Below are 26200 nucleotides of genomic sequence, written 5' to 3' on the forward strand. Positions count from 1 at the left end.
CTTTCAAGCCATAAGCAATAAGTGCACTAAGTAGTGCAGGATTAGTTGCTGCAAAGTAAGTGTTGTTTGAACAATCAAGTAGGGCCTTCCAAGTGTTGATGTATTGTGTGAAAATAGTGGATATTGAGCAGGTACTTACCAGAATCTCCATGAGCTTAACACACAATGTCCCAATGTATGTCAACATGTAGACAGACTGACTGGCAGACCCACATGTGTAGTTGACAGACTGACCTGCAGACCTACATGTGTAGTTGACAGACAGACATGCAGACCTACATGTGTAGTTGACAGACAGACATGCAGACCTACATGTGTAGTTGACAGACAGACCTGCAGACCTACATGTGTAGTTGACAGACTGACATGCAGACCTACATGTGTAGTTGACAGACAGACCTGCAGACCTACATGTGTAGTTGACAGACAGACCTGCAGACCTACATGTGTGGTTGACAGACTGACCTGCAGACCTACATGTGTGGTTGACAGACAGACCTGCAGACCTACATGTGTGGTTGACAGACTGACCTGCAGACCTACATGTGTGGTTGACAGACTGCCTTGCAGTTGACAGACAGACCTGCAGACCTACATGTGTGGTTGACAGACTGACCTGCAGACATACATGTGTAGTTGACAGACAGACCTACATGTGTGGTTGACAGACTCCTGCAGACCTACATGTGTGGTTGACAGACTGACCTGCAGACCTACATGTGTAGTTGACAGACTGACCTGCAGACCTACATGTGTAGTTGACAGACAGACCTGCAGACCTACATGTGTAGTTGACAGACAGACCTGCAGACCTACATGTGTAGTTGACAGACAGACCTGCAGACCTACATGTGTAGTTGACAGACTGACCTGCAGACCTACATGTGTAGTTTACAGACAGACCTACATGTGTAGTTGACAGACTTACCTGCAGACCTTCATGTGTAGTTGACAGACTGACCTGCAGACCTACATGTGTAGTTGACAGACAGACCTGCAGACCTACATGTGTAGTTGACAGACAGACCTACATGTGTAGTTGAGAAACTGACCTGCAAGCTACATGTGTAGTTGACAGACAGACCTACAGACCTATATGTGCAGCTGGCAGACAGACCTGGAGGCCTACATGTGCGGAGAGGATCACAGTACACAGTGTGACAGACTTACCTTGGTAGCGGCCTTTTTCTTCTGGGATTCCTCCCTCCTCTCACTGCCAGTGGCCTGGAGAGTAGCCTGGGTCAGCCGGTCAACCTCGCTCTCCACAGACGTGCTCTGATTCAGCCTCTACAGAGAAAACATTTAACAACAAGATAAATACTACAATACAACATGGAAATTATATGAGTTTATATTTCTCAGTTTTAACAGCAAGACCCAGCAGGTCATCAGACTGTTGTACTGACCTGTATAAAGTTGGAGAAGGTGACACACACCATCATCAGCTTGTGGACAATCTTCAGCAGGTCGGGGTTCGTGAGCATGCAGTCCTTCAGGCAGTTGTTGAGGAAGTCCGTGTGGTACGCCAACACATCATCCACATTCGACACCTGCAACAATCACATTCCTTTACATGTTCTTTCAAGTTTTGTCAAAAGATGGAGGTAAGAATGACCTTTCTTTTGAAAATTTGTACTTTAACATATGTACTCATACAGACTTACAGATATCTAGTCATCAGTATTAACAGTCTGAGGGTCCTCCACTGTAGCCAGCACATGTTAGTCAACATGAATGTGTTACTTGGAACCTTCCCTGTCCTGGAATCAGTATTGACAGATCTTGCTCAGACCTTCATGTCGGGCCTATACCGGACCGTTGCGGAGTGACTCCCCCGAGGGCTTCTATCGTGCCGCAACGGTCCTGTATAGGCCTGACATGTAGAGGGTCGTCGAGGTGAGCTTGGAAGCTTGGGGCGTGAGCCTGAGTGGAGCCGCCTCGGGTGCAGATCTTGGTGGTAGTAGCAAATATTCATCATGCTCATACTACAGACAAGGGAATTTAGGATTCATCAGTTTATTTCATCAACATGTGGCATGTCATAAAGCAGGTCTGACATTGTACTCATGGTGATATCAAATAAGCCCACAGAGAGAACACCTGAACCACGTGGCTGATACCATCATGCAACATGGCTGACAAGTGGTTCCTGCACACTCACGGTCTCCATGTTGTGGCCGAAGATGTGCCAGTTGGGTTCCACCACCTCAAACATCATGTAGTATTCGAAGTTCTGGACAAAGTTCAGCATCCGTTGTCGGAGAGCGAAGGCGGAGGAGTACCAGCGAGACCACTGTAGGGAGGAGCTCTTGGCTGACTTGCTGCCGATCCACACACTGCAGCAAAGGACACATACATAGGGATGAGAATGGGTATGACTGAAAACAGTGGAACATGAGCTGGGGCTGTTGGGGGCCGGGGGTGTTGGGGGCCGTAGGTCCCCATGCCAGATCTAATGCCCCAGCACAATCAAATCCACGCAAAATTTTCATCCCTGCATACTTGGAGGTGAGGGAACTCTTGGCCAACTTCTTTCAATAAAGAGTAAATTGATTTTCACTACAAGGAGCAAACAGATGGCAACATAAACTCCCAGGAAAACTTATAAACAATTTTCAATGTCTTTTGAAGCATTCTGAACCCATCAAAGACAGTAACTGACTCAAAAAACATGTGACAGTAGATCAAATATTACGTCATGTTTGTGACGACCTGACAGCCAACTTGTACACACATTTTTTTCATAGAACAATGACTGACCAGTGTGGAAGCTAGATTTAACACAATGAAATACAGTTACGTCAATTTTATAATGGTGATCTCATGTTATGATCAAAGATAACATTGTGCTTATAGATTAAGGGGAAACAGTTACGTCAGATATTTTGTTTGAATTCAGAAATTATTGATCTATCAATTAAAAAGAAGCCTAAAAATATATGGTGATTATGGATCATGGAATAAGAGATAAGAAAGATTCCTGTTTGGGAGGTGCTAAGCAAAGGCTTCAGGAACAGACCAGGCCATCTCAGTGTGCCTGTTGTCTGCCACCTGAAGGCTGTGGGTCCTGGACACAGACCAGACCATCTCAGTGTGCCTGTTGTCTGCCACCTGAAGGCTGTGGGTCCTGGACACAGACCAGACCATCTCAGTGTGCCTGTTGTCTGCCACCTGAAGGCTGGTGGTCCTGGACACAGACCAGACCATCTCAGTGTGCCTGTTGTCTGCCACCTGAAGGCTGGTGGTCCTGGACACAGACCAGACCATCTCAGTGTGCCTGTTGTCTGCCACCTGAAGGCTGTGGGTCCTGGACACAGACCAGGCCATCTCAGTGTGCCTGTTGTCTGCCACCTGAAGGCTGTGGGTCCTGGACACAGACCAGGCCATCTCAGTGTGCCTGTTGTCTGCCACCTGGAGGCTGTGGGTCCTGGACACAGACCAGGCCATCTCAGTGTGCCTGTTGTCTGCCACCTGAAGGCTGTGGGTCCTGGACACAGACCAGACCATCTCAGTGTGCCTGTTGTCTGCCACCTGAAGGCTGTGGGTCCTGGACACAGACCAGGCCATCTCAGTGTGCCTGTTGTCTGCCACCTGAAGGCTGGTGGTCCTGGACACAGACCAGACCATATCAGTGTGCCTGTTGTCTGCCACCTGGGGCTGTGGGTCCTGGACACAGACCAGACCATCTCAGTGTGCTGTTGTCTGCCACCTGGAGGCTGTGGGTCCTGGACACAGACCAGACCATCTCAGTGTGCCTGTTGTCTGCCACCTGAAGGCTGGTGGTCCTGGACACAGACCAGACCATCTCAGTGTGCCTGTTGTCTGCCACCTGGAGGCTGTGGGTCCTGGACACAGACCAGACCATCTCAGTGTGCCTGTTGTCTGCCACCTGGAGGCTGTGGGTCCTGGACACAGACCAGGCCATCTCAGTGTGCCTGTTGTCTGCCACCTGGAGGCTGTGGGTCCTGGACACAGACCAGACCATCTCAGTGTGCCTGTTGTCTGCCACCTGGAGGCTGTGGGTCCTGGACACAGACCAGGCCATCTCAGTGTGCCTGTTGTCTGCCACCTGGAGGCTGTGGGGCCTGGACACAGACCAGACCATCTCAGTGTGCCTGTTGTCTGCCACCTGGAGGCTGTGGGGCCTGGACACAGACCAGACCATCTCAGTGTGCCTGTTGTCTGCCACCTGGAGGCTGTGGGGCCTGGACACAGACCAGACCATCTCAGTGTGCCTGTTGTCTGCCACCTGGAGGCTGTGGGTCCTGGACACAGACCAGACCATCTCAGTGTGCCTGTTGTCGGCCACCTGAGGCTGGCATGGTCCTGGACACAGACCAGACCATCTCAGTGTGCCTGTTGTCTGCCACCTGGAGACTGTGGGGCCTGGACACAGACCAGGCCATCTCAGTGTGCCTGTTGTCGGCCACCTGGAAGGCTGGTGGTCCTGGACACAGACCAGACCATCTCAGTGTGCCTGTTGTCTGCCACCGAGGGCTGTGGGGCCTGGACACAGACCAGGCCATCTCAGTGTGCCTGTTGTCTGCCACCTGAAGGCTGTGGGTCCTGGACACAGACCAGACCATCTCAGTGTGCCTGTTGTGTCTGCCACCTGGAGGCTGTGGGTCCTGGACACAGACCAGAGCCATCTCAGTGTGCCTGTTGTCTGGACACAGCCAGGCCATCTCAGGCTGTGTGGGAAGGCTGGACACAGAGACACCAGGCCATCTCAGTGTGCCTGTTGTCTGCCACCTGAAGGCTGTGGGTCCTGGACACAGACCAGACCATCTCAGTGTGCCTGTTGTCTGCCACCTGGAGGCTGTGGGTCCTGGACACAGACCAGGCCATCTCAGTGTGCCTGTTGTCTGCCACCTGGAGGCTGTGGGGGTCTGGACACAGACCAGACCATCTCAGTGTGCCTGTTGTCTGCCACCTGGAGGCTGTGGGTCCTGGACACAGACCAGACCATCTCAGTGTGCCTGTTGTCTGCCACCTGAGGCTGTGGGGCCTGGACACAGACCAGACCATCTCAGTGTGCCTGTTGTCTGCCACCTGGAGGCTGTGGGTCCTGGACACAGACCAGACCATCTCAGTGTGCCTGTTGTCTGCCACCTGGAGGCTGTGGGTCCTGGACACAGACCAGACCATCTCAGTGGGCCTGTTGTCTGCCACCTGGAGACTGTGGGGCCTGGACACAGACCAGGCCACCTCAGTGTGCCTGTTGTCTGCCACCTGGAGGCTGTGGGTCCTGGACACAGACCAGACCATCTCAGTGTGCCTGTTGTCTGCCACCTGGAGGCTGTGGGTCCTGGACACAGACCAGACCATCTCAGTGTGCCTGTTGTCTGCCACCTGGAGGCTGTGGGGCCTGGACACAGACCAGGCCATCTCAGTGTGCCTGTTGTCTGCCACCTGGAGGCTGTGGGTCCTGGACACAGACCAGGCCATCTCAGTGTGCCTGTTGTCTGCCACCTGGAGGCTGTGGGTCCTGGACACAGACCAGGCCATCTCAGTGTGCCTGTTGTCTGCCACCTGGAGGCTGTGGGTCCTGGACACAGACCAGGCCATCTCAGTGTGCCTGTTGTCTGCCACCTGAGGCTGTGGGTCCTGGACACAGACCAGGCCATCTCAGTGTGCCTGTTGTCTGCCACCTGGAGGCTGTGGGTCCTGGACACAGACCAGGCCATCTCAGTGTGCCTGTTGTCTGCCACCTGGAGGCTGTGGGGCCTGGACACAGACCAGACCATCTCAGTGTGCCTGTTGTCTGCCACCTGGCTGTGGGGCCTGGACACAGACCAGACCATCTCAGTGTGCCTGTTGTCTGCCACCTGGAGGCTGTGGGGTCTGGACACAGACCAGACCATCTCAGTGTGCCTGTTGTCTGCCACCTGGAGGCTGTGGGGCCTGGACACAGACCAGACCATCTCAGTGTGCCTGTTGTCTGCCACCTGAGGCTGTGGGGCCTGGACACAGACCAGACCATCTCAGTGTGCCTGTTGTCTGCCACCTGGAGGCTGTGGGTCCTGGACACAGACCAGGCCATCTCAGTGTGCCTGTTGTCTGCCACCTGGAGGCTGTGGGGTCCTGGACACAGACCAGGCCATCTCAGTGTGCCTGTTGTCTGCCACCTGGAGGCTGTGGGTCCTGGACACAGACCAGGCCATCTCAGTGTGCCTGTTGTCTGCCACCTGGAGGCTGTGGGGCCTGGACACAGACCAGGCCATCTCAGTGTGCCTGTTGTCTGCCACCCACCTGGAGGCTGTGGGGGCCTGGACACAGACCAGACCATCTCAGTGTGCCTGTTGTTTGCCACCTGAGAGGCTGTGGGGGGCCTGGACACAGACCAGGCCATTTCAGTGTGCCTGTTGTCTGCCACCTGAGGCTGTGGGTCCTGGACACAGACCAGACCATCTCAGTGTGCCTGTTGTCTCACAGGCCGAGCCACCAGTGTGCCTGTTGTCTGCCACCTGGGGCTGTGGGGCCTGGACACAGACCAGGCCATCTCAGTGTGCCTGTTGTCTGCCACCTGGAGGCTGTGGGTCCTGGACACAGACCAGGCCATCTCAGTGTGCCTGTTGTCTGCCACCTGGAGGCTGTGGGTCCTGGACACAGACCAGGCCATCTCAGTGTGCCTGTTGTCTGCCACCTGGAGGCTGTGGGTCCTGGACACAGACCAGACCATCTCAGTGTGCCTGTTGTCTGCCACCTGAGGCTGTGGGTCCTGGACACAGACCAGGCCATCTCAGTGTGCCTGTTGTCTGCCACCTGGAGGCTGGGGGGCCTGGACACAGACCAGGCCATCTCAGTGTGCCTGTTGTCTGCCACCTGGGAGGCTGTGGGGCCTGGACACAGACCAGACCATCTCAGTGTGCCTGTTGTCTGCCACCTGGAGGCTGTGGGTCCCTGGACTGAGACCAGGCCATCTCAGTATGCCTGTTGTCTGCCACCTGAAGGCTGTGGGGCCTGGACACAGACCAGGAGGCTGGAGGCTGTGGGGCCTGGACACAGACCAGGCCATCTCAGTATGCCTGTTGTCTGCCACCTGAAGGCTGTGGGGCCTGGACACAGACCAGGCCATTTCAGTGTGCCTGTTGTCTGCCACCTGAGGCTGTGGGTCCTGGACACAGACCAGACCATCTCAGTGTGCCTGTTGTCTGCCACCTGAAGGCTGGTGGTCCTGGACACAGACCAGACCATCTCAGTGTGCCTGTTGTCTGCCACCTGAGGCTGTGGGGCCTGGACACAGACGAGACCATTTCAGTGTGCCTGTTGTCTGCCACCTGAAGGCCCTGGACACATGAACAAGGGCATCTCAGTGTGCCTGTTGTCTGCCACCTGAAGGCTGTGGGTCCTGGACACAGACCAGACCATCTCAGTGTGCCTGTTGTCTGCCACCTGGAGGCTGTGGGTCCTGGACACAGACCAGACCATCTCAGTGTGCCTGTTGTCTGCCACCTGAAGGCTGTGGGTCCTGGACACAGACCAGGCCATCTCAGTGTGCCTGTTGTCTGCCACCTGGAGGCTGTGGGTCCTGGACACAGACCAGGCCATCTCAGTGTGCCTGTTGTCTGCCACCTGGAGGCTGTGGGTCCTGGACACAGACCAGACCATCTCAGTGTGCCTGTTGTCTGCCACCTGGGGCTGTGGGGCCTGGACACAGACCAGGCCATCTCAGTGTGCCTGTTGTCTGCCACCTGGAGGCTGTGGGTCCTGGACACAGACCAGGCCATCTCAGTGTGCCTGTTGTCTGCCACCTGAGGCTGTGGGTCCTGGACACAGACCAGACCATCTCAGTGTGCCTGTTGTCTGCCACCTGGAGGCTGTGGGTCCTGGACACAGACCAGGCCACCTCAGTGTGCCTGTTGTCTGCCACCTGAAGGCTGTGGGTCCTGGACACAGACCAGACCATCTCAGTGTGCCTGTTGTCTGCCACCTGGAGGCTGTGGGGCCTGGACACAGACCAGGCCATCTCAGTGTGCCTGTTGTCTGCCACCTGAAGGCTGTGGGTCCTGGACACAGACCAGACCATCTCAGTGTGCCTGTTGTCTGCCACCTGAAGGCTGTGGGTCCTGGACACAGACCAGGCCATTTCAGTGTGCCTGTTGTCTGCCACCTGGAAGGCTGTGGGTCCTGGACACAGACCAGACCATCTCAGTGTGCCTGTTGTCTGCCACCTGAAGGCTGTGTGGTCCTGGACACAGACCAGACCATCTCAGTGTGCCTGTTGTCTGCCACCTGGAGGCTGTGGGTCCTGGACACAGACCAGGCCATCTCAGTGTGCCTGTTGTCTGCCACCTGAGGCTGTGGGTCCTGGACACAGACCAGGCCATCTCAGTGTGCCTGTTGTCTGCCACCTGGAGGCTGTGGGGTCCTGGACACAGACCAGGCCATCTCAGTGTGCCTGTTGTCTGCCACCTGGAGGCTGTGGGTCCTGGACACAGACCAGGCCATCTCAGTGTGCCTGTTGTCTGCCACCTGAGGCTGTGGGTCCTGGACACAGACCAGGCCATCTCAGTGTGCCTGTTGTCTGCCACCTGGAGGCTGTGGGGCCTGGACACAGACCAGGCCATCTCAGTGTGCCTGTTGTCTCTGCCACCTGGAGGCTGTGGGCCTGGACACAGACCAGACCATCTCAGTGTGCCTGTTGTCTGCCACCTGGAGACTGTGGGTCCTGGACACAGACCAGGCCACCTCAGTGTGCCTGTTGTCTGCCACCTGTGGGGCCTGGAGGCTGTGGGTCCACCCTGAAGGCTGGACACAGACCAGGCCATCTCAGTGTGCCTGTTGTCTGCCACCTGAGGCTGTGGGTCCTGGACACAGACCAGACCATCTCAGTGTGCCTGTTGTCTGCCACCTGGAGGCTGTGGGGCCTGGACACAGACCAGGCCATCTCAGTGTGCCTGTTGTCGGCCACCTGGAGGCTGTGGGGCCTGGACACAGACCAGGCCATCTCAGTGTGCCTGTTGTCTGCCACCTGAGGCTGTGGGTCCTGGACACAGACCAGGCCATCTCAGTGTGCCTGTTGTCTGCCACCTGAAGGCTGGTGGTCCTGGACACAGACCAGGCCATCTCAGTGTGCCTGTTGTCTGCCACCTGAGGCTGTGGGGCCTGGACACCTGGCCCACAAACTGATGTCTGGGTAATGACTATTGTTGGGGTTTGGGACGAGACGAGAGATATGACAGTGTGACTATTGCTGGGATTGCTATGTGGCACAAGGCAATAGCTTACAATTGTGTGGGCTGTTTGGTATGTGGGAACAAATATAGCATGGAACACTCATAATTATACGGATAGACAGTCTCAAGCAGGATATGTAAACAAAATATTACCTGTTTCTACTAAACATTAGAAACATCTCAAACAAATTATATTTCAGATATTTTGAAGGGTTGTTACATCTATCAGCACTAGTACATACATTACTTGCCAGTGGCTGTAATCTGGGATTAGTAATGCCTACAGGAAAATATTACACACATAATCTCGTCATGACTGCTGGGATTATGACTGATCAGGAGACAGGTAAAAACAGATTACGTGAAGAGACAGACAGAACAGGTTGGATCTTTACACTGACTGTGAGCATGTCTTGATACCATTTTAGTCCCTTGCAGAGTCCGAATCTAAGAAAGGTTACTACCAGTTTTAGCTATAGCAAGGTTACAGGGGATGAAGTGCTGAGCCTCACAGACAAATAATAGTGAAATCTTTTCTTGTGGACATTAACAGATGTCATTGAGGTATCACCATAGAAAGTGGAGTCACATCAGCAAACTGTTTCACTGTGACAAGTCAGTAAAACAAGCAGGAGAGTCTGGGACCTTTAGAAAATTGGTCAAACTTGAGGAGAAGCAGTGATTATGTACTCGCAGAACAAGGGCTCAATACCAAGAGCCACCCATACAGATGTGAGACCTTGGGAAGGACCCTGTTTCTGTGCCAATGTAAAGAGATGGGTCTAGGAGTTTAAGGTTCTAGAAAGAGCCTTGACGATGACCTCTGTCCTGGCCTCAGCAATGCCAGAAATGATCTCGAGAACTCATGGTATGGTGGTGAGTGACGGTGAATGACTGCACATCATAGAGCTACCTCAGTTGTCAGTACCAGGGACAGGAACGTATCACCTAGCTGGGTTCCAAACAACCTGACATCTCATAAAAGAAAGCAACAGGCACATGTCTCATAAAACTGTAGCCCTGTTTGTAGCTGATTCAGAAGGATTCTTGCAATAATTTGTTACTAACTAACTATGAATGAAACCTTAGTTTTATTACTTTCAAGCTGCATCCAAACATCAGCCTGCTTAATCACTGCATGATACAACCTGCTCAGCAGACTCAAGCATCCAGCCTCAGTGGGTATACCTCTACAACATCAAGAAAAGCCCACAACAAAAGATTTCACTCCCTAGTGAGGATTCTCATCAATCATCCCTCAGACATCTGAACGTAGGAAACACGTAGACAAACCAGTCCCGTTACCCTGGAGCATTGCTAGTGATCTGAACATTAGTATATCTCAGACTGACAGGATTATCTTACCAGGAAACTAAAGAAGAGATGACTTACCTTCTGAATCTCTGCATCCTAATTAAGACAAACTATTCATTTAAAGCAAGTCCAATATTCTACCTAGCTCACTTTCACAACTGTCAAAAGGAAATGAGGTTCCCAGGGGGGCACTTGTTCCTCATAAAACAGAAGTTGATGTTGATAAATGTCCCCCTTTCATTTGTTAACAGTATTTTACATATAACCTATGTTATATTTGGGATTACACTTTCTTAGTAAAGTACAGATTCTAGTACTTCTGTTGGGTTGAGTCCCATCCGGGATTCGAACCCACACTCCCAGAGTCAGGCACCTAATCGCCAGCACATAAAGTACACAAAGGACTCAACCCAACAAAAGTACTAGAATCTATACTTTACTAAGAAAGTGTAATCCCAAATATAACATAGGTATTTGACTACTTTCTAAATGGCTTTGTGTATTTTTATTGCTGCATTCATAAGAGCTACAACATCAGTTTCTTGATGCATCATGGTAACAGCATGGTGCTGGGCCATGGTATCAGCATTCCATGTCAATGCTGACTTCTGCACATCCAGATTGTTGTACAAGCTGCCTCACACATCTCCTGGCAGTATATCATAACTCTACCACATGCATCTCCATAACATAGCCATCTGAACTCCTGCAACCCTTTAGTGAACTTACAAATGTTAATATGAGTAGCCTTCAGACTGACTGACTGACTGACTGAGTTTAGTTTTACGCCACTTTTAGCAATATTCCAGCAACATCACGGCGGGGGACACCAGAAATGGGCTTCACACATTTTACCCATGTGGGGATTCGAACCCGGGTCTTCGTCGTGACGAGCCAATGCTTTAACCACTAGGCTAGCCCACTGCCCTAGTAGCCTTAAGAGCAGACAGCGGAAGTATCTGGCCCTCTAAGACATTGCGCCATGTTTATGTATTAAAGCTGCTACTGAAAACTATCACCCGGGTCTGTATCTCAGTGGCCATTTACTGTGTTAAACACACATCCAGACTAATTTACAGTCATGTGAACCACAGTCCATCCGACTCTCTTCTCCATCCCGCTCTCTTCCCCATCCCACTTTCTTCCCCATCCCGCTCTCTTCCCCATCCGGCTCTCTTCCCCATTCCACTCTCTTCCCCATCCCACTCACTTCCCAATCCGACTCTCTTCCCCATCCCACACTCTTCCCCATCCCTCTCTCTTCCCCATCCCACTCTTCCTCATCCGACTCTCTTCCTCATGCGACTGTATTTCCATCTAGAATCAGGTCTTTGACAGACATTTTGAAGATGACGATTTGCTTTGGGACAATGTCTTGTGTCTCTATCTATCTTTAATGACTCATAGTTAGAGGCATCACTTAATTGACTCCCAAACCTGAACAAACATGGCTAGACCCCAACCAACACTGCACAAGGTTAAACCACAAAGGTGTGCATACAAAGTCTACCCGCAGTGCACAGACCAACGTATTCCTGCTGTCAACACCTACCTGCACAACTGCCTCTCAACGTGCTTGCAGTAGAACAGGTGACGGAACAACATCTGGTAGCGGGTCAGGGCCTGGCAACGCAACAAGACAGTGTCAGAAGGCTCTTGAAGCAAGTTGTCTCCACGAAGGTCAGGGAACAGTGATGTGGGTGTTACCAGTATCATCAATTTTTAAAGGTCACATAAACCCTAGGGGGTACAAATACATAAATCACTAACTGGCATCGTTATAAATGAAACCCCGTCATTAAAACTACTCATTTCGACCTTTAATTGACTTAAATCGACCTTTTTGACAACAGTGCACAATTCTCACCAGCGAACGAAATTTCAACCAATCAGAGCGGCGAGCCTCTGTGACGTCATATGAGGAATAGCTTTGAGAGCCGATGCAGAATTCATCTACATTTTAGGGGGTAAATTATCGTGTTTACTGGCTTGTATAAACCTGAAATCGCGGATTAATTGTTGTGGAAAATGAAAGCTATATGTTCTCACAATCTACTGTCATTTAATTTTGTCTCCTGCTTTGCCTAGTTTCCGAAGTTACAACTTGTTTTCATAGACGATTCTGACAAAATCGATTGGTGTCGTTAGGGCCCTATTTGTATAATGACTGATCCAAATTGATCCCATTTCTGTGTTGTTTTACCTCGATATTTAATCATGTCATGTAAAAATCTGTTTGTATTCTCAAAACAGTGTCGGCCCATAAGTTTTCACATGCAATACAGCAATTAATACTCCCTCGTTGTAACCCGTGTTAAGTGTTATAAACCTACACATGTTATTTGTCATCATTCACTTGATGGTCAGTTAATGAATTTATAACAGGTATAATTAGTGGTAACACATTTAGATTACCCACAAAGGTTCCCATTTGGCTTTTCTTGTGTCTGAGTAAATATTCAACATTATAAACATCGATCAAAGGATTAACCGATAACACGCTGATTGATTAATTACTTTTATCTTACACAGCGGAATTGTCAAAAGGTAGTGTTTATGTATGTAGATTTACTAATCTATACTGAGTACACTCTGTCGTGGTCGGTGTTCAAGCATTAAAAACAACGCCCTTCTTCAAAGGATTAACCGGCAATACATTGATTGATTGTCCATTATTGGCTAACTAAATTACTGTTTTTAAAGAAAGGCGGACATTACGCAAATTAGTTGCCAGGTGTGCTATCTTGGTGACCAATGAGACTATACACCAATACCTGAAAAGATTTATCACTTTTTCAGATATTAAACTGTTAAAAGACACATCATTTGGAACAGTTTTGTGGATATTGATGGATACATTCCTAACAAGGTAATGGCCTGATATTGTTCCTATAACTTTAATCTGTTTTAGTTTTAATATTTGCATTTTGTTTTTATTCATTTGTCGTGAGCATTCAACAGAATCATTGTTTTCACTGCGGAAGCCGTAATGAGACAGACAACATGCACTAGGTGTGTGTGTGCTTAATTATGATTCACATTGGCAAACTATAAAATGTCTAGATATTACAGTTCTGTTATAAATTACGCTGGTGGGCTTGAAGCTGGCTAAGGCAGTTTGTTGGCTAGTGATCCAGCGAGGTTGAGGTGTCGGATCGAGCCCACCTGTGACCGGTGTAAAACCTTGGAGTCAACTTTGTGTACAGACTCTTTCAGTGTTGTCGCAACCCCTAGTGTACAGTACACAACCCTGTGCACTTAAAAGAACCTACTTAATCCGTTGGTATATGACCAGATGGTGGCTACATGAATACGTGCAAACACCCAGTTGCGGGTACAGCAACGTGCAGTAAACTTGGACAAAGTACTGTGACTATGTGTCCCAGTCCACCCAGCTGTGAATGGGTACCTCGTAAGGATGAGAAAGCCACAATAACTCGGTGCGCCTAGTGGCTGCAAGAGTTGTATACTCCCCAAGGAGTTGAGATTGATAATACGATGTGCTGTTGAGATTGACATTCAATGATCGAGGGAAAAAATACCAGCGCCTTGAGCATGCACTAGTTGCGTGGATATGTGCGCTATATAAATATCCTATAATATAATAAAATATAAATTCACTATAAGTATCAGCAGATCGTCTGCTTTTTATTTAGTTTCCAAATGCATACAAGTGTGATAATAAACTAATTAGGATTATAAGACCAAATATAAAGACGCACATTGACTAGTATCTACATACTGGTGAGTGGACATTAACCATGGGAATGTAGCAAGAAATTTATCGCGCAGTATTGTGACTTCGACCCCCACCTCGCCTCGCGGAAGAAATCGTAAGTATGTTATAAGTTGTGTCATGCAAAATCCGTTTGGTTATGATTCTAATACATATTTGACAACTAGTAGAAAGTAGTCTTGATTTTTCTAACCTTGATGAAAACAAACTATAATCTCATTAATTCTAACAGATTTTTTTATTTTAAAATGATGCTTCGTCGGGAACATCCGGCCAGTCTGAGGATAAATGGTATTTAGGTTTGTTTTCACCGAAGTTACAAAAATCAAAACTACTTTCTACTGGTAGTAAAATATGTATTTTATTGATGGCCAATAGGATTTTGCATGACATAGCAGATATCATAACAATTTCCTCTCTGGCAGCTGCAGGTGGGCGTCAATATAATACTACTTCTTACAATATTATTGTTACTTCGACCACAACCTCACTTCCGAGGAAGAAATCGTTATGTTACAAGTTGTGTCATAGAAAATCTTTATGGTCATCAATCATATGCATATTTTACTACAACTAGTAAGTAGTTTTGATTCTTTAACTTCCGCAGTGGAAGCCGATCTGAACACAAGTAAGATATCGCTTCAGGCTTCCACAACGCCAGCCGCGACTCACAAACATAACCCATTTAGCACAACTGCGGGTCCTGTGGAAATCTGTGCATGGGGACACCATCGCCCGACCCCTAGGAGCAATTGACGACAGCAACGATTCGGCATGTCGCCGCTGATGTCGAGAAATAATCAAAATGATGAGCTGCTACACATTTTCTATACAACTAACTGAAAATCGTTCTCATATGACGCCACTGCAGTGCTCTGGCGACAGAGTTACGTAACCTCCCGTCTGTGGTTTCTTCAAGCATGGCTTAGAGGGAAGCAGGCTAACTTTTGGCCACTTTTAATCGCTCGGTATTAATTAACCACAAGTTTTTAAAGAATAAATTTGGTGTTCCGCATAAGACTAACCACAAATCTTTCACATGTAATGGTTAAAAGAGTAACAAAAAACAAAGTTTAGTGGTTCTTTAACTAATCATATCACCGGACACTAGATATATCACTGGACACTAGATATATCACTGGACACACTATATATCACTGGACACTAAATATATATCACTGGACACTAAATATATAACTGGACACTTAATATGTCAATGGACACACTATATATCACTGGACACTAAATATATCTGGTAAGAAAACTGACATAAAAAACTGGAATGTTCACGTCAGTGGCCATTGATTGGCCTCTCTCTGGTACTACACACTAGTCTTATTACAATTCATTTGCATATTTGGTGAATTGAACCGTATCCATTCATGAATTCACTTCATTATTTTTGGTCACTAGATTCAAATATTTCATACTTTAAGAGTCATTTTACTTGGAACTAGTTTGTATCTGAGTGAGATACTTAAAATGGAATATATCTAAGCCATGCTGCTGCGTAACTTGTGTCATTTTGCCATGGCCTATTACAACACTGTCATTAGGCTATAAGTGACATTGTTCCAATGTATTGCGTTTTTTATTTGCTTAAATTATCTTTGAAATGTTTCAAGCAATTACATGACATGTTTGTTATTTTACACCAGTAGTACCTTCCTATTCAGCACGAGAGACACCGGCCACTTGACTACGTAGTCGAAGGAGAAGGACTCGAGCCCGGACAGGTGGAGATCTGTTGGGTCCACTTTGTAGTCTGAAACAATACTGACAGACTGACGGCACACTTCAATACCCACTTGGCATGGTTCAAATAATACTGACAGACTGATAGCACACTTCAATACCCACTTGGCATGGGCCAAATAATACTGACAGACTGATAGCACACTTCAATACCCACTTGGCATGGTCCAAATAATACTGACAGACTGATAGCACACTTCAATACCCACTTGGCATGGGCCAAATAATACTGACAGACTGACAGCACACTTCAATACCCACTTGGCATGGGCCAAATAATACTGACAGACTGATAGCACACTTCAATACCCACTTGGCATGGTCCAAATAATACTGACAGACTGATAGCACACTTCAATACCCACTTGGCATGGTCCAAATAATACTGACAGACTGATAGCACACTTCAATACCCACTTGGCATGGGCCAAATAATACTGACAGACTGACGGCACACTTCAATGACCACTTGGCATGGTCCAAATAACACTGACAGACTGACGGCACACTTCAATACCCACTTGGCATGGTCCAAATAATACTGACAGACTGATGGCACACTTCAATACCCACTTAGCATGGGCCAAATAATTCTGACAGACTGACGGCACACTTCAAAGACCACTTGGCATGGTCCAAATAATACTGACAGACTGACGGCACAATTCAATACCCACTTGGCATGGGCCAAATAATACCACTTGGCATGGGCAGACTGACAGCACACTTCAATACCCACTTGGCATGGGCCAAATAATACTGACAGACTGACAACACACTTCAATACCCACTTGGCATGGTCCAAATAATACTGACAGACTGACGGCACACTTCAATAACCACTTGGCATGGTCCAAATAATACTGACAGACTGACGGCACACTTCAATACCCACTTGGCATTGTGTATTTCACCACTTGGCATGGTCCAAATAATACTGACAGACTGACAGCACACTTCAATAACCACTTGGCATGGTCCAAATAATACTGACAGACACACACACTTCAATACCCACTTGGCATGGGCCAAATAATACTGACAGACTGACGGCACACTTCAATACCCACTTGGCATGGGCCAAATAATATTGACAGACTGACAGCACACTTCAATACCCACTTGGCAAGGTCCAAATAATACTGACAGACTGACGGCACACTTCAATACCCACTTGGCATGGGCCAAATAATACTGACAGACTGACAGCACACTTCAATACCCACTTGGCATGGTCCAAATAATACTGTTGCTTTTTAATAGGTCACAACACACTCATGTGGTGCAAAAAAAATTCATTCACAAAACTAAAGGTGCTTTCATAAAAAGTATGAATATCAAAGAAATACGACTTGAAGGTATGGAATATTTAAGTTTACCCTTCTCCAGTTTGGTGTCGATTGTGAGGATCTTGAAGAGCTGTGTGATCAGGTCGTAGGGGAGCAGGTCAACTCTGAAACAGAGCGAACAATATCTCTCAACATTGAGGAACATTTTCATGCATTCAGACCTAATCAATTATTTGTACTCCTGAAACACTGGTGAGTATTTAATGAGTCACAAAACACTTTGTCTGGTTCTTAAAATGGTAAAAGTCGATAACCTATTCAATTCACAAACATGTAATTTTTAGAGTAAAATTGATATTTTATACTTATCCTGACTCATGCTCTTTTGCTTGTCTTCTTCTTCTTGCGAACATAGTGGAACACTTGCATCTCCTTATTTGAAGCTCCCTTCAAAATAAAATCACTAATTGGTACTCACCACGAGTTGCTCCCCTTTGTCTCCCCTGGCGGGAAAGGTGTCGCCACCAGTCTGGCCATGTGCTCCACTCTCCTGATTTAGCGAGCCATGCACTTGAATCTGCAGGGAAATCCAAAGTGTTATGTGGGAGGATGGGAGGGAGCTAACCTCATGAGTCAGGATAAGTATAAAATATCAATTTTACTCTAAAAATTACATATTTTTCCTTATCCTGACTCATGCTCTTTTTGCTTGTAGCATCCTACGGAACGGAGGTGGGTAACAGAATACTTTGGATTTATAATTAGTGATTTTGTATAGATATACTGTAATATTCCCTACGGAACTTCATGAAGGCTTAGATTTAGGATGTTTCCTGTATAAAGAAACCATAGGTTATATAAAGCCATTAAAGGGGAATTACATTATGAATATATTGAACAATACATATAAATTATATATATATATATATAGGTGACTCTGATAGAGGCACTGAAATTGACTATACCAAAGTATATGCTTAAGGTTGAATACTTAAGCTGAACATATATACATAGCCCTAAAACTCCATTGAGAGTTATAAGCTAGATGAGTATGTATAAAATACATATTAATCTTGTGAGGATAATATTTTAACGCCTAATGAGGGACTGTCAGTTGCTGAGCGAGGACCAGTGGTCCGAATGGTGAATGCCAGAGACATCTTCTGTAGTGATGTCTCTAGGTAGTGATTAGCAAATACCATGTTAGATTTCCAATAGCATCCTTCCATAATCGTGTTCAAGGAACAGTTACCGTGTAGGGCGAGGGTAGAGGCCAGTGCCCTGATCTCATGTGGATTTGATGCTGTTGGTGGGTCCAAGCCTGCTGCCTTGTAGGCACGGAGAATGACAGTCCTTATCCAAATAGATATTGTGGTCCGTGACACTTCTGTTTGATTCGTAGGCGATAAGGGATGAATAAACGTTTGAGAAATCTTCTCCTTGTTTTGGATCGTCGTGAATAAACTTTGAGCTCTTACCGGACACAGTGATAGGTCTTGTGTATCTTGTGATCCGAGAATAGAGGATAGCGCCGGGATGTGGAATAATCTGTCTGGTTGACCTGGCAGTTGATTTTTTTGCGATGAAATCCCATCTTAACCGAGGTGCGCTGTGTTATGATTGTCATCAAACTGTATCCTCGCGTAATCCAGAGCGTGAATTTCAGACATTCTTGCTGCTGTGGCTAGCAATAGCAGAAACAGTGTTTTCTGTGAGAGAAATTCAAAGTTTGTCGATTCCAAAGGTTCATAGACCTCACTCGTGAGGTGTTGTAACACTACATTCAGATCCCAAGTTACGGCGTGGAACTTCCTTTGGTCCTCCAATCGGGAAGCTCGTGAGTAAGGCCAGTAACTCTGGAGATCTTGTCAATTTGACACCCGTTCTCATGGTGATTACAGAACTAAGCTGCAAGATATGTTGATATCGTTGAACCTTTTAAATGTTTGTTTTGGCGTAGGTAACACAAATAGTCTGCCACTTGAGGTTGTGAAGCCTCTCTTGCTGTAAACCCTTTCTTTGTTGCATAATTTTTCGAAACTGTGCCACTTGTCGTCGCCGCATGTTACGAGTTGAGTAACGTAAGCAAAGCGTGACTGCTTTTGCCGCCCTGGCAGAATATCCTCTCTTGTTTAAACACATTTGTATACAGTCCATAATGCAGTAGTTGGAACATTGCTGGGTTTCCGTGGCACTTGTTTGGTGTGAGGATGAATTAACAGGTTTGCGCGCTTGGGTAGCTCCAGTGTTGGTTGACCGATTTCTTGAATTAGTATGGGAAACCACGTTCTGGCCGCCAGTAGGGCGACCAAAGTGAGTTGTAGGCTCTGTGTTTGTCTGATTTTCTGTAATACTTTGAGGTATTATTGCTGGCGTAGCGAAACGCCGCACGCATTGAGGCCTTCCCATGATAGACTTAGAGTCCGTTGCCCAAGCTTGGGGGTCTGGGACTGGTGACACGAATGTCGGTAGCTGATTGTTGAATCGCGTGGCGAATAAGGTCTATTAGCGGCTCCCTAATTGCTTGATTATCTGTGCAAAAATTTCCTGTTGATCATCCACTCTGTCGGTGATGGTAGATGAGGCCGAGAGAGCCGCCTGCTAGTATATTTCTGGCTCGAATGTGCACTGCTCTGACATGTAGATTTAGATCTTGTATTAAATCGAACAGTTGAAAGCTTAGGTTCAAAAGGTTCATCGATCTCGTTGAGCCTTGCTTGTTTATGTAGAACGCCACTGTCTAATTGTCTGTATGGATCATTAGGTAGCATTTTGTAGAAATGTGCTCCAATGTAGAATGGCGCTGATTACAGCTTTCCTTTCTAGACTGTTTATATGGAGTTTGCATTCTTGCTGATTCCATAACCCTGATATCGCAGGTGGTTGGTGAGATGAGCTCCCCAACCTTGGAGTGACGCTCTACATACAGATGGGTTTTTGCATTCTGCTCTGCTAAACAAATCCTCTTCGCAGACATTCGATTTCTTGGTCCACCATAGTAGATGAGGTCTGAGATGTTTCGTAGACTGAATGGTTGTACATAGTTGAGATGTGCGTTGATGAGGACCTGTAGGGGCGTGAAACTGTAATCTGCCTGTGACAGTCATGTCTTGGGCTGATGTGAGAAGACCTAGTAGGCTCTGCCATTGTCGCGAGTGGTAACGGAGAGAGTAGAGCTGGTGGAATGGTCTGCTGTATCTTGAGCCAACGGGTCTTCTGGTACCATAATACGGTTGGCGATTTGTGATGAATCGATTACCTAGGAACTGCAGGTCTTGGCGATGGTACTAGGGTCCGACTTGGCGTAAGTTTACTAACCAACCTAGTTGTGTTAGTAGCTTTATGATGTAATTCTAACTGTAGTTTGAGACGCAGTGGATCTTGATCTACTTGTATCCCGTGCAGTCGAGGTAAAACGCTGCGTGCGAGCCCTTTGACTCCATGTAGAAATTTGATAATCGGTTTCGTTATCCTCGTGAATAGCCAGGGGCTGATGATATTCGAATGGGAGTACTTTCCACTGGTAATGTAGCCCTTCTAGAGTAAATCGTAGGTATTTCCTGGAATCGGGATGAATGGGATGTGCAGGTAGGCATCCTGTAGATCTATGCTGCCCATGTAGTCCATAGGGACGAATCATCTGGCGTAACTGAGGTAAATGTATCATGCTAAACTTCGTGGTTTATGAGATAGTTCTTGTTGAAAAGCTCATGTTGTAGATGAGTCTGTATTTCTCCGTGGAGTTTTTCTTGGGAACTAGGAAAACTGGGGAGTAGAAACCTGGTTCGACGCTTGCTTGATCTATTACTTCTATGGCCTGTTTGGATAGGAGTGATGAAACAGCCTCTTTATCTTTGGTAGTTGCTGCGCTTGTAAATCGAACTTGGGGGTTTGATTGTCACGGAGGCTTGGCCTGTAGAGGAATATACGAAACTGTTGAAGAATGTTGGAGACGTAGGGTCTTGCAATATTCCCCAGTTTTCCCAGTGTAGTTGGAGCGCCCACCCACTTGAGCTGGCTGTACTGGAACGGGCTGGGGTGGAAGACTCCAGTCGTTCCTAACCTGTGTTTCAGCGTCTATAATTGGCGGGAACCTCTGGGTGTCCTGCCTCTTCCTGATCCTCCTCTATAGTTGCCATATGGGCTTACTCTAAAAGAATCTTTACCTCTAGAGCTGGCTATCTCCTCCTCTCTTGCTCTTTGTAGGCCCGTGAACTTAGATCTGCCTGAGTATCTTTGTGAAGTCTGACGAATGACGCTGGCTAGTGTGTCCATCGATCTAATCATAAGGACTTCCTGGAATCCTTAGAGACTTCCTTTTAGACCGTTGCGACTTTGTCGATTTCTCCGTCAAAGATGGATGTTGTCGACCACGGGCTGTATAAAGTGGGGCTGTAAAGTTCTCCCCAATTACAGGAGGCGAGGAGGCCTTGACGACGAGCTAAGGTCAGTGCTGCTGAAACAGATGTAAGATGATCCGCTAAAAACTGCTGCTGATCTTTCTTTGCATAAGTAAGGCAGAATAAATCATTCTATCATCTTCCGTCGTGGAATCCCGAATCTAGTAATAAGAGTCTCATTGATCGCCCTAGATCTATTTAACCCAAAGAACATAATGCGTCTGCGCCATGGTTTCTATATGAGCCAACTTGCGATCATCCATCTTGTAAATCTTGTTCTTTACATCGCTGATGATCTTATAGTTCTCATCGATGTCCTGGGCCTTGTAGAAGGAGTCCATGTTGGCGCGTGGAGAACTTCTTTGGCTTGAAAGTTGGGCAGATGTGGTATCTGAACTTTCGTAGCTTTCTGAAAAGCTGCATCTAGATTCTGTGGCACTGCCGCAATCGGGTCGATCGGGGTAGAGTGATTGCATCTGGATCATCTTCCTTCATCAAATACGCCTGCGCTTCTGTATTGCCACTTTTAGATGGTGATGTGAGATCTAGGTTATTGACCATCCAATACCGTATTCTGCATCAGAAAATATGATTCCTCCATCATCCTTAAAACCATCATCATTAACAAATTGTAGATGCTCTTCGACTGCGTGTAGCTGTCTGTATATCTGATGAGGTTTGTGGCGATCTAGTTGACTTGTGCGCCGCTTCTATGTGGAGATCTGACGGGTGATCGGCCTGGTGATGAACGGTATGGAGATCGCCTATGGGATGATCTTCGAGACTTGTGAGGTGAATGTTGATAGCTTCGCCAAGCTCTTCGGCAGTCCCTCGATGTTCTTCTAGATGATGAGGATCTGAATCATATGTCCTTCGCCGAATGCCTTCGCTTAAGCTTCATTTGCGTCCGTCCGGGGATCGATGATATGACCTTCGCCAAGGCCTCCGTGATGTCTGATGGTCTGAGTCCATATCTAGAGATGAAATCAAGATGGTGATGATCTCTCCGCCTTCGCTGAAGGCCTTCGCCGAAGGCTGTACATCTAGGTCCTTCGCCAAGGTGGTGCGGACTTCCTTCGCGAAGGTGACATCGCCTTTGGCTGCTACGCTGACGGGGTGCCTCTGGGGTGCTGTTCACGCTGGAGCCTTCGCCAAGGCTTCGGACGCTGCTTGCTGCGCAGTTTGTAGTGGTCCTCCATGATGTTCATAAACTGCCGCATCATGTCTCTCTGGGATGATCTGTGACGGTCGCCGGGCGCTCTTTTCTGCGCATGGGTTCACATCAATGACGCCTGACGTCGGTGTAGAGGCATCAGGCTGCATGGTGATCTCTGCAGAAGTCACAGTCGCTGACACCGGTCGCTTCTTCTGCCGTAAGTCGGGATGATTATCGGCTGATCATCGTGAGAGGCCCAATTCTGCTGCTGGAACGATCTCGGCTGAGAAAGTTCTTGCTGTCTTCGTGAGATTTCCCTTTGGAAGTCTGCGCTGCCCTGGGTGTCCTCAATCTGCGCTTGAGACGACGATGAGGCCCTCTTAGACTTGGTCTGCAATGACGGGATGTCTGGGGAGGCCGGTCGCTTTTCTCGAGGTAACGGACTGCGCCCCACGTTCCTCTGCCGCAGGGGTCTCTAGCAGAACACCAGACGGGAGAGGGTCGATCGCTAGCAGCTGACTGGATGGAATATCTGGACTCTCTGCCATGTTTTGCCCTTTGTTTGCGTGATCTATCTGCAGCACGCCTTAAGACGCAAAGATGATATTTATTAAATGCAGAATGAGATAAATTAATGCAGTAACTGCAACGTGAATTAAACGCATTACACGGGCGTAGAGAACAACTAGGGCATATTACATGTGGATCGGAGGCAGAAAACGTAATCTACAAATCGCACAGATTTTCATCAACGTAAAGCTAGCTGAACAATCACGAATACACGTGAATAAACAGTAGAAATACGATAATTAATCAATACAAATAGTAAAGGATACTAGCTATACCTCTATAGTAACCTATGAGAGGTAAAAACTAAGAGATTATCAAAGGATATGGTGTGTAAGGAGACACAAGGCGCTCTCACATCCTGCTCACTGGGCGAAGAAGGAGAGAGTGGAGCACATGGCCAGAGGGTGGCGACACCTTTCCCGCCAGGGGAGACAAAGGGGAGCAACTCGTGGTGAGTACCAATTAGTGATTTTATTTTGAAGGGAGCTTCAAATAAGGAGATACAAGTGTTCCACTATGTTCGCAAGAAGAAGAAGACAAGCAAAAGAGCATGAGTCAGGATAAGGAAAAATATGTAATTTTTCAAGTAAAATTGATATTTCATACTTATCCTGACTCACGATCTTTTGCTTATCTCCCTTTCCCTTGCGAATGGTAGTGGAACACTTGAATCCCTTGAAGTTCCCGTAGCGGACGTAAAAATACACTCACCCACGAGTTACCTCCCTTTTGCCCTTTCCCGCGCAAACAGGTATGTGACCAGTCTTACTTGTCACTCTCTCCTGATATTTCTGCCCATGCACTTGGATCTGCTGTGAAATCCAAAGTGTTTCCAGCGGGGAGGTTGGGAGGGCTTGACCTCATGAGTCAGGATAAGTATAAAATATCAATTTTACTTGAAAAATTACATATTTTTTCTTATCCTGACTCATGATCTTTTGCTTATAGAATCCTTTGGATTGGTGGTGGGTCAGGCCACTTCCTGGATTCATCAGCTGTCCTTAGACACGTCCTGTATCCCCCCCATGGGAACTGCGAAACGGCATTTCCGGGATCCTATTCTTCCAACTTCCGTTATAACTCGGGGGGACCACTTTCTTGTCTTGCTGCAATCTCAGAGAAGTTGAATCATGTTGATTCATGTGGCTTCAGATATACTAGTATCTTCTTATTACTAGATATCTTATAACAACCCATAGATTATGATAAGATCTTTATCATAAATGAGTTGCGACCCCTTCATGTACAGGTAAGATCTTTACCCGTACAGGGTCTTTAATCACTCATACTAGTCTGTCCTAGACTGTGCGCATGGACTTTCAAACTAATACTTTTCCTTAGTAAAAGTTATCAACAAGTCAACGTGATAAAGGGTGAGATTTTCCAACTCAGTGCCTTTGTGGAACCGTTATTTGCTGTGCTACAACGAGAGGCCCAATTTGGTGAATGCCTGAGACGTCTTCAGTGGCTATGTCTCGGAGGTAGTGGTTGGCAAACACTGTATCCGACTTCCAAAAGCAGCCCTCCATAATTGTTGATATAGAGCAATTTCCGTGCAGAGCCAATGTTGACGCCAGTGCTCTGACTTCGTGTGGGTTGGAAGCCCTAGGAGGTACTAGTCCTGCTGCTTTATAGGTTCTCAATATGAAGGCTCTCATCCAGAACGATATTGTCGTTCTTGAGACTTCTGCTGATGTCTCTGTAGATAATGGGATGAACAGGCGCTTGAATTTTCGTCTCCTTGTCTTAGTCTTTTGAAGATATATCTTCAGGGCTCTGACCGGACATGGGGCGGTGTGGTAGCCTAATGGTTAAAGCGTTGGCTCGTCACGCTGAAGACCCGGGTTCAAATCCCCACATGGGTACAATGTGTGAAGCTCATTTTCTGGTGTCCCCCGCCGTGATGTTGCTGGAATATTGCTAAAAGCGGATAAAACCAAACTCAGTCAGTAAGTCTGACCGGACACAAGGATAAGTCCTCTATATCCTCTGGTCCGAAGATTGTGGATAGAACTGGTACGTGGAACTGTCTATCTGGTTGATCAGGTAGTTGGTTCTTGGCAATGAAGTCCCATCTAAGTCCTAGATGAACTGCAGCATGTTGCCCCGTGTCGAATCTGGTTCGACCAAAGTCCAGCGCATGTATCTCTGATATTCGAGCTGCTGTGGCTAGCGCAAGCAGGAACAGAGTCTTCTGTGTCAGCAGCTCGAAGGTAGTCTGGTCTAGAGGTTTGTAGGCATCACTCGTAAGATGACGTAGATTTACATTCAGATCCCAGGCCGGAGCTCTGAATTTCTTTTGCTGGTGCTCCAGTTTAAAAAATCTCAGCAGAGCAAGTAATTCTGGTACTTTCGTCAACTTAGGTATTCCGCCACTTGAGGATGAGTAGCTTTCATAGCAATGAAGCCTTTCCGCCTTGCATACGTCTTGAACTTCAGCCACTTGTCATCATACAGGTTACGAGTAGATCAGCATAATGCTAAGGTTACTGCCTTAGCTGCCCTGGCGGAGTATCCTCTCTTCTTCAAACATGTTTTGATACGGTCCACACGTGTAGCTGGAACAGAGCTGGGTTCCCCTGGACTTGCTTGGTGTGCGGATGTATAAGTAGGTTCGGCCAATCTGGTAACTTGATTGTTGGACTTCCGAGATCTTCTATTAGGTCTAGGAACCATACTCTCGCTGGCCAGTATGCCGCGACCAAAGTCAGTTGTAGCGCCTGTGTCTGTTTGATCTTAAACAGTACTTTCGGTAGTAATATCGGGGGTGGAAACGCGTAAGCATTTAGTCCTTCCCATGA

General features: G+C 47.5%; 1 protein-coding gene across 3 annotated transcripts in view; it reads right to left on the bottom strand.

Moving 5' to 3' along the window:
* LOC124281270 (gamma-tubulin complex component 2-like) overlaps positions 1 to 26200 on the bottom strand; it is a 72127-nt gene that overhangs the window by 11956 nt on the left and 33971 nt on the right. For all 3 annotated transcript variants that reach the window (XM_046717299.1, XM_046717301.1, XM_046717300.1), the window contains exons 23-28: positions 17364 to 17437; positions 15894 to 15994; positions 12046 to 12116; positions 2162 to 2336; positions 1407 to 1550; positions 1171 to 1287 (exon numbers count right to left, since the gene is read on the bottom strand). In XM_046717299.1, the coding sequence (XP_046573255.1) occupies positions 1171 to 1287; positions 1407 to 1550; positions 2162 to 2336; positions 12046 to 12116; positions 15894 to 15994; positions 17364 to 17437 (682 nt within the window). The remainder of the gene's footprint in view (positions 1 to 1170; positions 1288 to 1406; positions 1551 to 2161; positions 2337 to 12045; positions 12117 to 15893; positions 15995 to 17363; positions 17438 to 26200) is intronic.

This window comes from Haliotis rubra, unplaced genomic scaffold, assembly GCF_003918875.1.
Source record: "Haliotis rubra isolate DU_JTF1 unplaced genomic scaffold, ASM391887v1 Scf281, whole genome shotgun sequence".
Taxonomy (NCBI): Eukaryota; Metazoa; Mollusca; class Gastropoda; order Lepetellida; family Haliotidae; genus Haliotis; species Haliotis rubra.